The 12,999-nt window shown below is 36.2% G+C and overlaps 2 protein-coding genes across 8 annotated transcripts; one reads left to right on the top strand and one right to left on the bottom strand.

The window, feature by feature from the left end:
• Positions 1–1,275: 1,275 nt before the first annotated feature.
• Positions 1,276–6,137, top strand: LOC117572676 (fatty acyl-CoA reductase wat-like). Of its 3 annotated transcripts, none has more exons than XM_034255706.2 (5): positions 1,276–1,459; positions 4,423–4,535; positions 4,608–5,118; positions 5,176–5,890; positions 5,959–6,137. In XM_034255706.2, the coding sequence occupies exons 1-5, from the start codon at positions 1,384–1,386 to the stop codon at positions 6,044–6,046; spliced, it is 1,503 nt and encodes a 500-aa protein (XP_034111597.1). In that variant the 5' UTR covers positions 1,276–1,383; the 3' UTR covers positions 6,047–6,137. The 3 variants fall into 3 exon arrangements, with proteins under 3 accessions (XP_034111597.1, XP_034111600.1, XP_034111598.1); XM_034255709.2 differs by lacking the exon at positions 1,276–1,459 and adding an exon at positions 3,137–3,366; XM_034255707.2 differs by lacking the exon at positions 1,276–1,459 and adding an exon at positions 4,040–4,180.
• A 48-nt stretch (positions 6,138–6,185) lies between these two features.
• LOC117572672 (serrate RNA effector molecule homolog) lies at positions 6,186–11,927 on the bottom strand. 5 transcript variants are annotated; one of them, XM_034255693.2, is made up of 8 exons: positions 11,808–11,927; positions 11,275–11,427; positions 11,010–11,188; positions 10,663–10,948; positions 9,856–9,922; positions 7,712–9,789; positions 7,545–7,652; positions 6,186–6,407 (listed from the first exon to the last, which is right to left on the bottom strand). In XM_034255693.2, the coding sequence occupies exons 2-8, from the start codon at positions 11,415–11,417 to the stop codon at positions 6,338–6,340; spliced, it is 2,931 nt and encodes a 976-aa protein (XP_034111584.1). In that variant the 5' UTR covers positions 11,418–11,427; positions 11,808–11,927; the 3' UTR covers positions 6,186–6,337. The 5 variants fall into 5 exon arrangements, with proteins under 5 accessions (XP_034111584.1, XP_034111582.1, XP_034111585.1 ...); XM_034255691.2 differs by having other exon boundaries at positions 6,189–6,407; positions 11,010–11,206; positions 11,808–11,926; XM_034255692.2 differs by lacking the exon at positions 6,186–6,407 and adding an exon at positions 6,479–6,854.
• Positions 11,928–12,999: the final 1,072 nt, after the last annotated feature.

Raw genomic sequence — 12,999 nt, forward strand, 5'->3', positions numbered from 1 at the left:
TTTTCCTTATGAGTATACAAGCATGCCTATTTCAAATATAAAACTTATTTTTTGTGTTAAAAAACAAAATGAATTATAGTTCGTTGAAGCGTTTAAAATTTTTTGAACTCTGTTCGATTTTGTGAGCTACGGCAACTGAGTCGTCTTGTATCTAAGCATCTCGTGTCGAGCACACTCGACTGTAGCTTTCTTACTTGTTTTTTAAATTTAGTCGTTTTAAATAAAAAAAAAAACTAAGGTTGAAAATATGTATTATATTATAAAAGAAATTCAATAATGAGATATATAAATATTCGTCTTGTATCTAAGCATCTCGTGTCGAGCACACTCGACTGTAGCTTTCTTACTTGTTTTTTAAAATTAGTGGTTTTAAATAAACAAAAAAAAAACTAAGATTGAAAATATGTATTATATTATAAAAGAAACGCAATAATGAGATATAGAAATATTTTTGAGTTTATTTTTAAATGGATACTTACTAACATATGCGAGAATAGGAAAATAATCACAATTCAGAAGATATACTCTACTCTGCTATTATTAGTCCAGTTTTCATTAATGTAGATTTAATGTGGGTCTGCTTTCAACATTATTCTGTATATGAAAACTCACCGCGGGCGATGGGGCGGACAAAACTCGGAGGTCATGTTATTATGGTATGTTATCAGCGCAATCCCCTATTCGCAAGGGATTATCAGAATCTTGTCGAGCAGAGAATGGAAATGCATTTGTATGTATGTATGTATATTCCTCGATTGGACTCAAAATGCGTTTACACTGAGTATATACTTACATATGTAAACATGATATTGCTTTTAAAAATGTTGTCATAAAACTTAAAAGCAACAATTTATGTATCAAAGTATCAATTCTTAAACCTTATAAAGCACTAAGCTAGAGTCTTTACCTCCATTCTATTGCTTACATACAAATACAAAATACTTAATAAATATTAACATTATTATATTAATATATGTTAATATAATACCATTTCATTTTGTCTCTTCTTCTGCTTTTTGAAAAATGAAATTAATTTATTTCAGTTCACTTAATATCAAATATGGTTTCATATTTTTATTTTCACACAGTATTATAGTAAGGGAGATTAGGCTGATGCTAACACATACATATTTACTGAACTTGTTTAACTATACTATATATACTATATTACACTCGTATGCATGAATGAGCCAGTATACTTTGTAGCATATTTTAATACTTTGTATTTAATTACACAACAATTTCCACTATATAAAGTCGAACAGCATTAGGCGAACCGGTATTGATTCGCAGCGTCGCGTAAACGTTATATCTGTTGAACTGAACAGATCAGTCGTGTTTTTCTTTAAACGAAAGTGAAAAAGGCAATAAGTTTTAGAAAAAATGAACTCGACAATAAAGGAATTTTACAAAGATAAGACGCTATTCCTGACAGGTGGAAGTGGATTTTTGGGAAGAGGTAGAACAACTATAAATGTGATAATGCAAACAGTGATAATATACATTAAATAATAAATAAACGTAAAAAATACATTGAATTAATACGAATGATATGACCAATAATTATTATACCCGCTTCCCAGAAAGGATATTATAATTTTGTGCCGGCACGAAGGCATCTCCGACCCGAGTATATATATAAAAAATAAAACCAAACTAAGTAATATTTTACGTGCAGTAAGCGAGGGTACATTCATTAATAGCTATCTACTTCTATATGATGGCATCCTCACTTCACATTACAATTAAAACCACGCAAAGTAAAAATTACAGACATTTTTTTAACGGGTTCAATTTGTTATTTGTGCATATATTCTATATTTGTTTAATAATGTATATACGAGTACATATATTCTTGATCATCTTCAACAGCCGAGACGGTTTAGCAAAGTCCGTCTGTCAGTCTGTCCGACTGTCCGCCTGGCCGTATGAACAGCAATATCTTTCAAATTTTAGATTCGAATAAAAACAATATTTATTCAACCAAAATAGCCATGCACATATTTAGGAATGACTATCAAATGTACATTATGAAGTTAACACATCGAGACTTTAAAGACTACAAAGATACAAAATCATTCTCCCTGATATAATTTGTTACTTTCCTTTACGTACTGGTTTTAATTGTCGATAGGTAGCGGTTATATCACAGTCTTACACACTCACGGCCTCGATTTTTATTACATTGTATTAACTTGACTTATTTCAATATTACAATGTATACTATATATACTAAGAGAGATTACGGTGATAACTATCACACAACCAAACACACTGAACTACAGCTGGCATATTTATTGAACTTCTTTATATGTAGTATACTCGTATTCATGTGTGAGACAGTATATTACCATACTATAACCAGAAAGAAATCTACAGTTGAGTGTGCTCGACTGTGAGATACCCGCTACCCATTTGCAATAAAAGCAGTACAATATATGCTATATTTCGTATATCGATATTCTATTACATTTAAAATATACTAGATTGACAAACAAAGCAAGTAAGACCCTAATGCAGCAAAAGTTTTTATATTGCATATAAAATTATTTCGTAAATGACTTCCAAAACTTTTTAACTGATCCCAATAAAATTTTTTGAAGTCATAAATATACTGTAGATATTTTTATATTTATAAAAAGAAATTGGGCTCCCTATTAAATATTTTTGATTTGCAATAATCATTTACGTGCATTATCAGGTTCGAGCTGACTCGTTCTGCTTGTTACGCTGTAAGCGCAATGTTATAATACCATTTTACCGTATTAAAAGTCAAACAGCATTGACAATCTGATATTGCCTCGTACCGTCGCATTAACTTTGTATCAGTTCAACTGAATAATAAATACATCTATCAAATACATTGTATCAACACGAATGATAGACCGATATATCAATGCTCTTTTCTCTTCTCCTTATGAGTATACAAAGATGCCTTTTTCAATTATAAAAATTATTTTTTGTATTGAAAAGAAAATTTAATAGTATTTTGTCTAAGTGTTTCAAATTTTTTGAACATTGATCGACTTTCACTACGGGCAACAGAGTCGTCTCGGATCTAAGCAACTCGTGTAGCTTTCTTACTTTGATTTTAATGTTAGTAGTTTTAAATAATAAAAAATAAAAAGGTCAAAAAATTATACAAATAAACACAATAATGAAATGTGATAGCAAAATTTTTTAATTTATTTTTAAGTGGATATGCACTAACATAAGCGAGAATAGAACTCGCAAATGTCATTGCGAATTTAAAATAACCACAATTCAGAAGATATACTCTGCACTACTATTAATGATCAAATTCTCTTTGATTTAATGTGGGCCTATTATCAACAACGCGGGCAATGGGGCGGACAAAATACGGAGGTCAGCAAATATAAATGAAAATGTAATACTTTGTTGCATTTGCTGTAGTATTATTGTTATTATTGTTATCAGCGCAATCCCCAATTCGCAAGGGATTATCAGAAACTTGTCGAGCTGAGAATGGAAATACATATGTATGTATGTATGTATGTATGTATGTATGTATGTATATTCTTTGATTGCACTCTAAATGCATTTACACTGAGCACATACTTTCATACAAAATGTTGTAATAAAACTTATAAGCAACAATAAAGTATCAAAGAACTATATAAAAAATAATTCTTAAACCTTATAAAGCACTAAGCAGGAGTCATCACCTCCATTCGATTGCTTACATACAAATCCACAACTACTCAATAATAAATATTGGACTATCATTAATATATGGATTAAGATACCATTACATTTCGCTTCTTTTCTGCTTTTTAAAACATGAAATTAATTAAAAGTGTCAGTTGACTTGATATTGAATATGGTTTCATATTTTTATATCGACACAGTATTATACTAAGGGAGATAAGGCTGATTGCTAACACAAAACCGAACTACATAATTACTGAACTTGTTTAACTATACATATATAATACATAATATAATATGGGCCAGTATACAGTATATGTAATTACACAACAATTTCCACTATATAAAGTCGAACAGCATTGAACTGTTGAACTGAACAGATCAGTAGTGTTTTTCTTTAAACGAGAGTGAAAAAGGCAATAAGTTTTAGAAAAAATGAACTCGACAATAAAGGAATTTTACAAAGATAAGACGCTATTCCTGACAGGTGGAAGTAGATTTTTGGGAAGAGGTAGAATAACTATAAATGTGAAAATGGAAACTGCCAGTGTAAATTAAATCATAAATAAATGTAACAAATACATTCAATCTATACGAATTATATGGTCAATAATTTTGTTCTCTCCATATAAGTTTTAATTACACGCATGTGCCTTTTTAAAAAATTAAAAAGTATTGTTTGTGTTAAAAAGCAAATTGGGATCATAGTTCCTCTAAGCATTACAAATTTTTGAACTCTGATCGGTTTTTCAGTGGTCATTGAGAAAGTGCTACGGGCAACAGAGACGTCTCGTATTTATGTGTTAATTCGATCAAAGCGTGGAAAAAGTCCCCAAGACCGCATAGACGAATGGAAAATAGATCCAGTGAGTACTGATCAATATTTTCCACAATATGTTCAAAAACTTTCAATTAAACTCAATTTTATTTTCATCCAGTTTTTTGGAGTACTACTCAAAATTCAACCAAATGCTCTGGAGAGAATTGTGCCCATATCTGGTGATTGTGAAGAACCAGATCTGGGAATCAGTGCAGCCGATCGTGAGCTGCTCAAGAATGAGGTGCAAGTGGTGATTCACTGTGCAGCCACAGTGAACTTTGCTGAACCTTTGCACAAGGCAGTGGATATTAATACTCGTGCAACTCAGCTTATGTTGAATCTGGCCAAGGAAATGAGTCGACTTGTGGGATTTGTCCACGTCTCCACAGCTTTTAGCAATTGTGTAATTCAACACATTTCGGAACAATACTATCCGGACAATCTGATGGCTGGGGCAGACAAGGTTTTACCGATTAGAAATGTTTGTGGCGATGTTCTAGTAGACAAAATGGCATCGTCTCTGATGGGCAAGTTTCCTAACACCTACACATATACAAAGGCTCTGGCAGAACAAGTGATTCAGACCGAGTCGGGAGAATTACCGGTGTGCATCTTCCGACCAGGTTCAAGTAAGTGCCTTCACCGAGTTGATTCAATTCCATTCTAATTGTAAAATAATTTTTTAGTTGTTGCTACTAACAAAGAACCGATGTCGGGATGGATAGACAACATCTACGGACCCCTTGCTATGGTTTATGGTGCTGCAATTGGTGTTTTACGAATTGCGCCTGTAAATATGAGAGCTCCCAATCCCGTAGTGCCCGTCGACTACTGCGCCAACTGCATTCTTGCTTGTGCAATGCAAACGGCGAACGAATCAGCTGAGAAGAGACTTCGCTCATTGCCTCCGACTATTTATAATTATGTGCCCCATAAGAGTAATCCGATATCAAATAGGACTTTCACTGATATTTTGGCGAAGTATCAACATACTGTTCCATTAGAACAGGCGCTGTGGTATCCATTCTTACATACTACATCTTATCTTTGGCTGTTCAACTTAATAGCTATATTCTATCATACGTTACCCGGTTATGCCATTGATTTGGTGTTACGGTTGCAAGGCCAAAAGCCCCGTTTGATTAAGTTGTATACGAATATCCACAAAAGTATGAATGCACTTGCCCATTTTAGTACTGGATTCTGGACATATGAAATGATAAATACGGATCGTCTATGGCAATCACTTTCTGCAGCAGATAAAGAGCATTTTGAATTCGATATGAGAAAAATCGATTGGGATGATTATTTTAGCCGCGCAATGGTTGGCATGCGAGTCTATTTGGGCAAAGAGGATCCAAGCGAAGAGGGTATACAGCGTGCAGCCAAGCACTTAAAACGGTATGTATTAAATATCATCAGCTATAGTAACTATACATAAATAATATGAATATCGAATGTGCTTTCAGACTCAAAAGACGCCATCGGGTATTACAACTTGTCCTTTGTATATGTGGCATCATTATTATTAAATGGTTTGTTGGGTTGTTTCTTTAAATAATAATTATTTTATTTACTTGAGGGGAATTAAAATCTTGTTTTTTTAAGTAATTTGAAAATAAAAATTTCATGCTGATAATCAACTTTATTTATATATTCTTTTCATTCAAGCAATACAAACAATATGCATACATTGATCCATGATTTGTCATTTGTCACTTTTAAACTTTTCTTTTGCTTTAATAGATATTATGATTATTTTTTTCGTAGTCTGATTAATAATTTATCAGAATTGTTCAATCTATTAGTTATAAACTAATTGTGATGACACTCTTATTTGTGTATCTTTTAATACGGCTCTTGCGGCGCGTCCAAGTCCCGGTAGTGTGATCTGGCGCGATAATCAAAACCACCGGGTCTGTAAGCAACGAAATTGAGTTTAGATTGAGGAATAATATGCAGATCTTAAAATAAAACAAAATGTTTTTGAAATGCTCGAATATGTTTGCATTTCATAGCTTTACAAAATAGTTCAAGTTTATTAGTTGAAATGAAAATTAAAAGATTTAGGTCTTGGGTTTTATCAATTAATACAATCCACATATTGTACATAGAATCGAAAATGAAATAATATTTTGAATAATTAATGTTAAGAATTTCCCTTTTTTAAGATAGCATTGCTTAATTTGCTTATAAGAACTGAGCTCGAGAGCTCGACATAGTGTAGTCTGTCTGTGTAATTGCTGTGCTTTAAATTTGTTTGATTGTTTTCATGCTAATCAATTAGTCAAACATATCGGAATTAACAGGCGCGTCCAAATCATGGTAACCGATAAGCCGTCGTTGGTGATCCAAAGGCAATTCTCTGCAAAAAATTTGCGACACAAGAAAGTTGTGACAAATTTCGATTTAAGACCACAGCAAAATATTAAAAAAAAAAAAAATTTGGGGACAAATACACTAGGTTTTTAAAGGAGAAATATGATGTTTGGAGGGACTTAAAATTATCCTTGCTTTTTTAGCATTCAGACAGAATTAATCTAATCATGTTACAAATTTTTGCATCCTATGTGGCCAATGCTGAAAAGCTATTTCTTATCACACAAATTAAGTAAATAATAAAATAAATTCAGTGACTAAACAATTTAACAAGATTTTGTACAAACATGCATACTTATGTACTCATACATGTACCTAATGAATACATTATAGGAGATTTGAATACTTCAGCTAAAATTTGCTTTAGTCAGAACCGAATTTAGCAATCCACGCTCATAAACAGCTTGACAGTGAAAATTCCCTTAATAAACACCTTTATGGGACACCTTTGTTTAGCGGAAATGAATTCCATGACACCTCTCTTGGTCTAGTTTTGAAATGTAATCGGACACCCGAGTGACAGTTTTCTCTGTATTTCCATTTGATCGAGTTGAAAAAATGTGTGGAAAAATGGTTTAACGAAAATTTTTAAAAGAAAACCTCTCAATAAACCTTCATTACAAATCTCAAATCTACTTAATTTTATGGACGGAACAATATTATTTATTAAACAAACCTGCGTGCTGGCGGAAAATTGCGTCCTCCACGACCACCACCGCCCATCATGGGCGGCGCGAATCCATAAGGCATAGCTGAGAAGGGCGGATACATCGGTGGTCGATAGCTGCAGTAATTAAAATTGTTATAAAACCATATTCATTTAGCAGGCACTTAGTATCTCACCCGCCACCGCCACGGCCAGACTCGGAGTCCGTGCGCTTAGAGCTGCCGGGATGCTCCGGTAGCTGCGGGCGCTTGGGATCGCGCAAATAATTATTGAAATATTCGACTTCCTTTCGAACCTCGTCAACTTTCTCTTCATGCTTGTTAAAGATGTGCTTGCGGATGAACTCGGGCCCTTTGAATTTTTTACCCGACAACGGACATAGCCACTTGTCTTTGGCCAATTCTTGGGTGTTGGCCTGTACGAATTTCTCCACTTCCGTGTCTGCATTTTTGGCGCCAAGCTCTTTGATATCGTCTTCGCTCAATTGAACGCTCTTCGTTAAGAATTGCACTAGCTTGCCTTCATACGTCTTAATATATTCTTGAACATCGTTGGTGGTGACACGCATGGGCGCTGGGCCACGAGCATGGATGATACCACAGCGATTGGGCATCTCATCCTCATATGGATACTCGCAGTGATTGTAGTAATCCACAGAATGAACAATGCGCAAATACAGTACCAAGCGATCTAGCACTGTCAGCAGCGGCTCATCTCTCTCGATGGGCTCGCCTTCGCTGTCCTTGTTGTCGCCAGCCAAACCCAATAGCTCCTCCTCCTCGGCAGAAGCTTCTTCGATGAGGTAATCGGTTATGTTTTGAAGTACTGGATTCTTGGAATTAAAACCATAAGTAGTCGAGTTGCTTCCACTGCCATTGGTTGCCTCCACACCAGCCTTGCCCTCCGAAGCCGCTTCTTCCGCTGGAGATACATCACTCCACAATCTGAAGCGCTCGTCCAGATTCATTGCTATCTTAGCACATAACTTGATGTCGGAGCGCACAATCTGCTTATGTGCTGTGATGCCATTAGCGGGACGCACCCGTCGACTCAAATCGCGATTGACAATTGCTCCCATTTCGCAGTCCCGAAGACGCTGATTGTTCAGACTCCAGCAGATCTCCTTTATGTTAACATCACGAGTAAAGGTAATCCAACCACGGCGATACCAACGTCGCTCCACTAGAGGATCGGCAATTGCCACGCGCAGATATCCACTAAATCGGGTGCAAATCGCCTCGATTTCTGCCTTGGTTATTGAAGGGGCCAGATTGCGCAAAAATATGGATGATGTGCGATGCAGTGCACGGGGATGTCCATCCTTAACTTTGTCTAAATCGATTGTCTCGGTCACTTCGTCGTTAGCTTGTTTTGCAATTTCCCCGTCGCCTTTGTCCTTTGTCTCCAGCTCGTCCTTGTCCAAAGCCTTTTCTTCAGTTTCTTTTTCAGACTGTTCTTCCATAAGTTCAGGCTTTTCTGCGTTCCCATCGGTGATTTCCGTTTTTATATCAGTTACGTCCTGATTTTTACCCTCAAAGGACTCCTCAGGTTTCGGACTAGCAGGTGGTTGCAATTTGGCCTTAGCTGCTGCTTCCAACTCTTTGTCTTTTTGTGCCTCGGCCTTTTGATCAGCGCGCAAACCCTCTTCCACGTCATATTTTTCTTTGAGCTTCTCGTCGTCGGAATCCGAGTCCGAATCAGAGCTGCCAGAGGATGAACTTTCGTTGCCGCTACCGTTGCGTTTATGTTTCTTGTTTTTCTTTTTTGTTAGGTTTTTATCGCTGTCACTTTTTGGCGAACCTCCATCGGCCTGTCCTTCAGCTGGCTTCTCAGTGACGGGTACATCGTCCTCTTCTTGATCCGTTTTAGATGCAGTCTTCTCTGATGCCGCCATCTCGTCATCATCCCAATTCTCCTCATCAGAGTGCGCGGGCCGCGTTGTTTTGCGTGAAGGTGACACAATAATTGGCAAGTCGTCGTCGTCCTTTTCAGTTTTTGTCTGCTGCTTTGGACTATCGGGCGTCTCGCGCTTGGTAATTACGGTTGAATCAACAGTTTCCGATTTGCGCTCCTGGACTACAGGAAGATCCTTAGGCTTCTCATCAAGCACCTTGAGATCCTCATCGGTGCCGCCCTCTAGCTTAATCACACAAGTGTCAAGCACGCGCACCAATGCATCTGCTTGAGAGGAGTCAATTTTGACATTGTCGATGGTCCCATTCTCGAGTAGTTCAAGAAATACATCTGTACGCCTCTGTAAAACATTCGGGTAAGATGAATGGAAATTCGTAAGAAGTCGGAATGTAAATAATGCATTTACCTTCAAAAATCCTCGCTGTTCTTCACTGCGCCGCACGCTATCCTCGGGATGATATTTATTTTTGAACCTACGAGAGATAAAATATTTCTGATAAGAAATGGAATCTTTCAGATATAGCTTAAGTACGTCTCGTACAGAGATATATTTAGATAGATATATGGATATTCCACGCGCATCCTCTGGCTGAGTGGCATCACATCAAATTGAGAATTAGTACTACATTGTTTTACGCTTGCTTTGAATTGAGTTTTGTAATTGATTTAGATATCGGTTGCAAGTACATATTACCCAAAGTCTTACCTTTGCATATTTTTTTATATGCTCACATATTTAATGCACATATGTTTATGTACGAGAGAATTGCATATTTAGGCAACGAATTTACATAAATCGCGGTTTCAAAAATATAAAACACACCCACGGCATTGCTCGCCGGGTACTTTAAATTTAACTGTTATCATATGTATTTAGTTCAATATGCTTCTATCGAGGCAGAGACAGAGCCGAAGGCAGAGGCTGACGCTGAAGCGGAAACTGAAGCTGAATCACTGTCTCGTCTCTGACTCTCAGCAGTTCGAAACTCGTCATAAAACCCATTAAAGCTGCAGAGAAAAACTTAATAATAAGTAGGTATACAAATAGGAAGTTATGATTTGTGATGGATTTGATTTGATTCGAGATTTCAAATTGAACCAATCAAAATAGTCTTCAGGAAGAGTAGCTTTCCATTGTCCTTTGCGTGTAGCTCTCATTGATTCATATTTTGCTTTAGTTGTTCTCAATTGCTGATCAATTTGCGCTACTCACCATTCCTCATCCTTGTGGGCCACGAAGAACTCATTCAGCTGCTGTCGCTTAAAGTCCGTCTTATACTCGGTGTACTTGCGCATCACCTCCGAGTCGGAAATGTTCTCATCCTGAGTGTCCAGAAACTGTTTCAAAGTCAGCATCGCCGGCTGAGTTTGCGTGTCACTTGTTACGCCACCACTTGGAACTGATTCGCGGGCAGATGGCACATGGCTTGCATGCGAATAGGCCGAATGCAGTGACTGATAATGATCGTTCCAAGCCTGCACAAGGTACGGATCATAGCCTGCAAAAATGGAGTGAATGTATCAATAAGATGTTCTATTTTCTGTTTTACCCCAACTCACCAAAGCGTGGATTCGAGCGCATCTCGTTGTCACCCCAGTCGGGACGCATGCGCTTCGCGGGCGGCATCTCGCGTCCAGGTGATCCATATCGTGGACGTGGTCCGGAGCCGCGGTAGTCGCTGTAATCTGGCCGATGCCGTGCGCCGCCACCACCTCCTCCACCACCGCCAGCTGCCGAACTACCTCGAAATGGATTGCTGTGAAGCAGTTTATTGCATTGTAATGGAAGCCGAGTCCAAACCAGACAATAATGTCCGTTACTTACCGCTCCGCTCCCCACTCGTCGCGAGCATTTGCTCCGCCACCCATTGGACGTCGTTCATCCCGACGTTCTGGCCGATAGCTGTCACGTTCACCGCGAAACTTATCGCGCCGTTTGCGATCGTATTCATCTTCCGAATCACCCATTGCCGTTTGTCTTCAAATTACAATGCTTATTGAGCAAAAATTATCCAAGAGAAAGTAGTTTTTGCTTTATCCGCTGCAAGTCGCACACATAACCTCAATACGCCTGTTTTATTTATGTGAATCAATTGTTTGCATATGTCTTACAGTTTGCATTTCTAATGAACTGTTCACTATAATAAAATCGGTCGATTTGCCAATTGCAAAATGCACCAATCTGCCTAATATTCATTTGCAGCTGCCATTGCCGCCATCTTGCCGCCTTTGCAAAAACGCTTACGTGTTGTTGTTGGGTCGGCAAACTTCAGCAGTATTCCGTATTAATAAAAATGCAATTGTTTGTGTGCGATTTGCAGCTTCAGAAGCAAATGCAAACAACACCATTTTACAAACCTTTTATAGTTTATCAATAAATTTACTATTTATTTATTATCCTACTTTTCGCAGTGCGGCATCCGAGTAGAGGTGGATAGAAATCGATGACAGTATCGATGAGTTGATATTTTATAAAAGTTATGTAATCGATGTTCATAATGATTATTATCGATTGTTCTTGACACCTTAACGTAAGATGTATACTCAATAGAATCTTGAAAAATATAAAATATTTTTATTTTTAACTATTTAAAAAAATTAAAAATCATACTCGACGAAGATATTCATTTCACTACCACGATATATCGATAAATTACTTATTGTGAATGTGTAAAGTATGCCGCCCTGCCAACTATGTTGAAGGTATATTTGCGCATTTCGTCTTGGTATTATTTAAGAATACTGCTTACGGTCACACTCTAACGCAGATTAAAACCGCAATTTTTTTTGTTCATCTAAATATAAAAAAAATGTTCAAAATAATAGTGCAATCGATGCTAAATCGATCACTAAATGGCAGTGAGAGATTTCAAAATATTAGTGGTTTAAGTAAATTCAATAGTAAATCAGTTGAACATATTTTAAATATATATATTTTTTTTTTATTTTATTACACGTTTCATATATATCGTATATATAGACTTCTGTTGGTATTATATTTATATGTACAACTTAGTTTTAAAACTATTTAAAGTATATGTACGTGTAATCTAGACCTATTAGATTTGTTATGTATGTATGTAATTAATTTCAAAAATGTAATTATGTATATGCGCCCAAGAGTTGCATATTACTCAGTTTTAGTTAATGCGTTGCCACACGATCGCCCAAAGATACACAGAAATAGCAAATTACATTAACTTGTACATATACGTCAATGTATGTATTGTATATAGATATATGTATATATTATTTTTCTCAAACTTAAGTCAAGTTATACTCGTAATTTTTACGCCTCTGAAGTATAAAAATTTTAAATATATATTATATTTGTAATTCTTGGTTTTTGTTGTTGTTGTTTTAGCAATACATAATATTCATTAATTTGCATGAAATAATTTCAAAATTAGATGTCAGTTTGATAGATAGACTTAATTAAGTTAAGTGTAAGTATGTCTATGTAGATAGATCAATGCACCTTATGTTTTCATTAAAACAACAAGCTAACCTCTCATGTGTTAGTATTATATGCTTGATAATAGTAATAATA

This window comes from Drosophila albomicans, chromosome 3, assembly GCF_009650485.2.
Source record: "Drosophila albomicans strain 15112-1751.03 chromosome 3, ASM965048v2, whole genome shotgun sequence".
In the NCBI taxonomy this organism is placed as follows: Eukaryota; Metazoa; Arthropoda; class Insecta; order Diptera; family Drosophilidae; genus Drosophila; species Drosophila albomicans.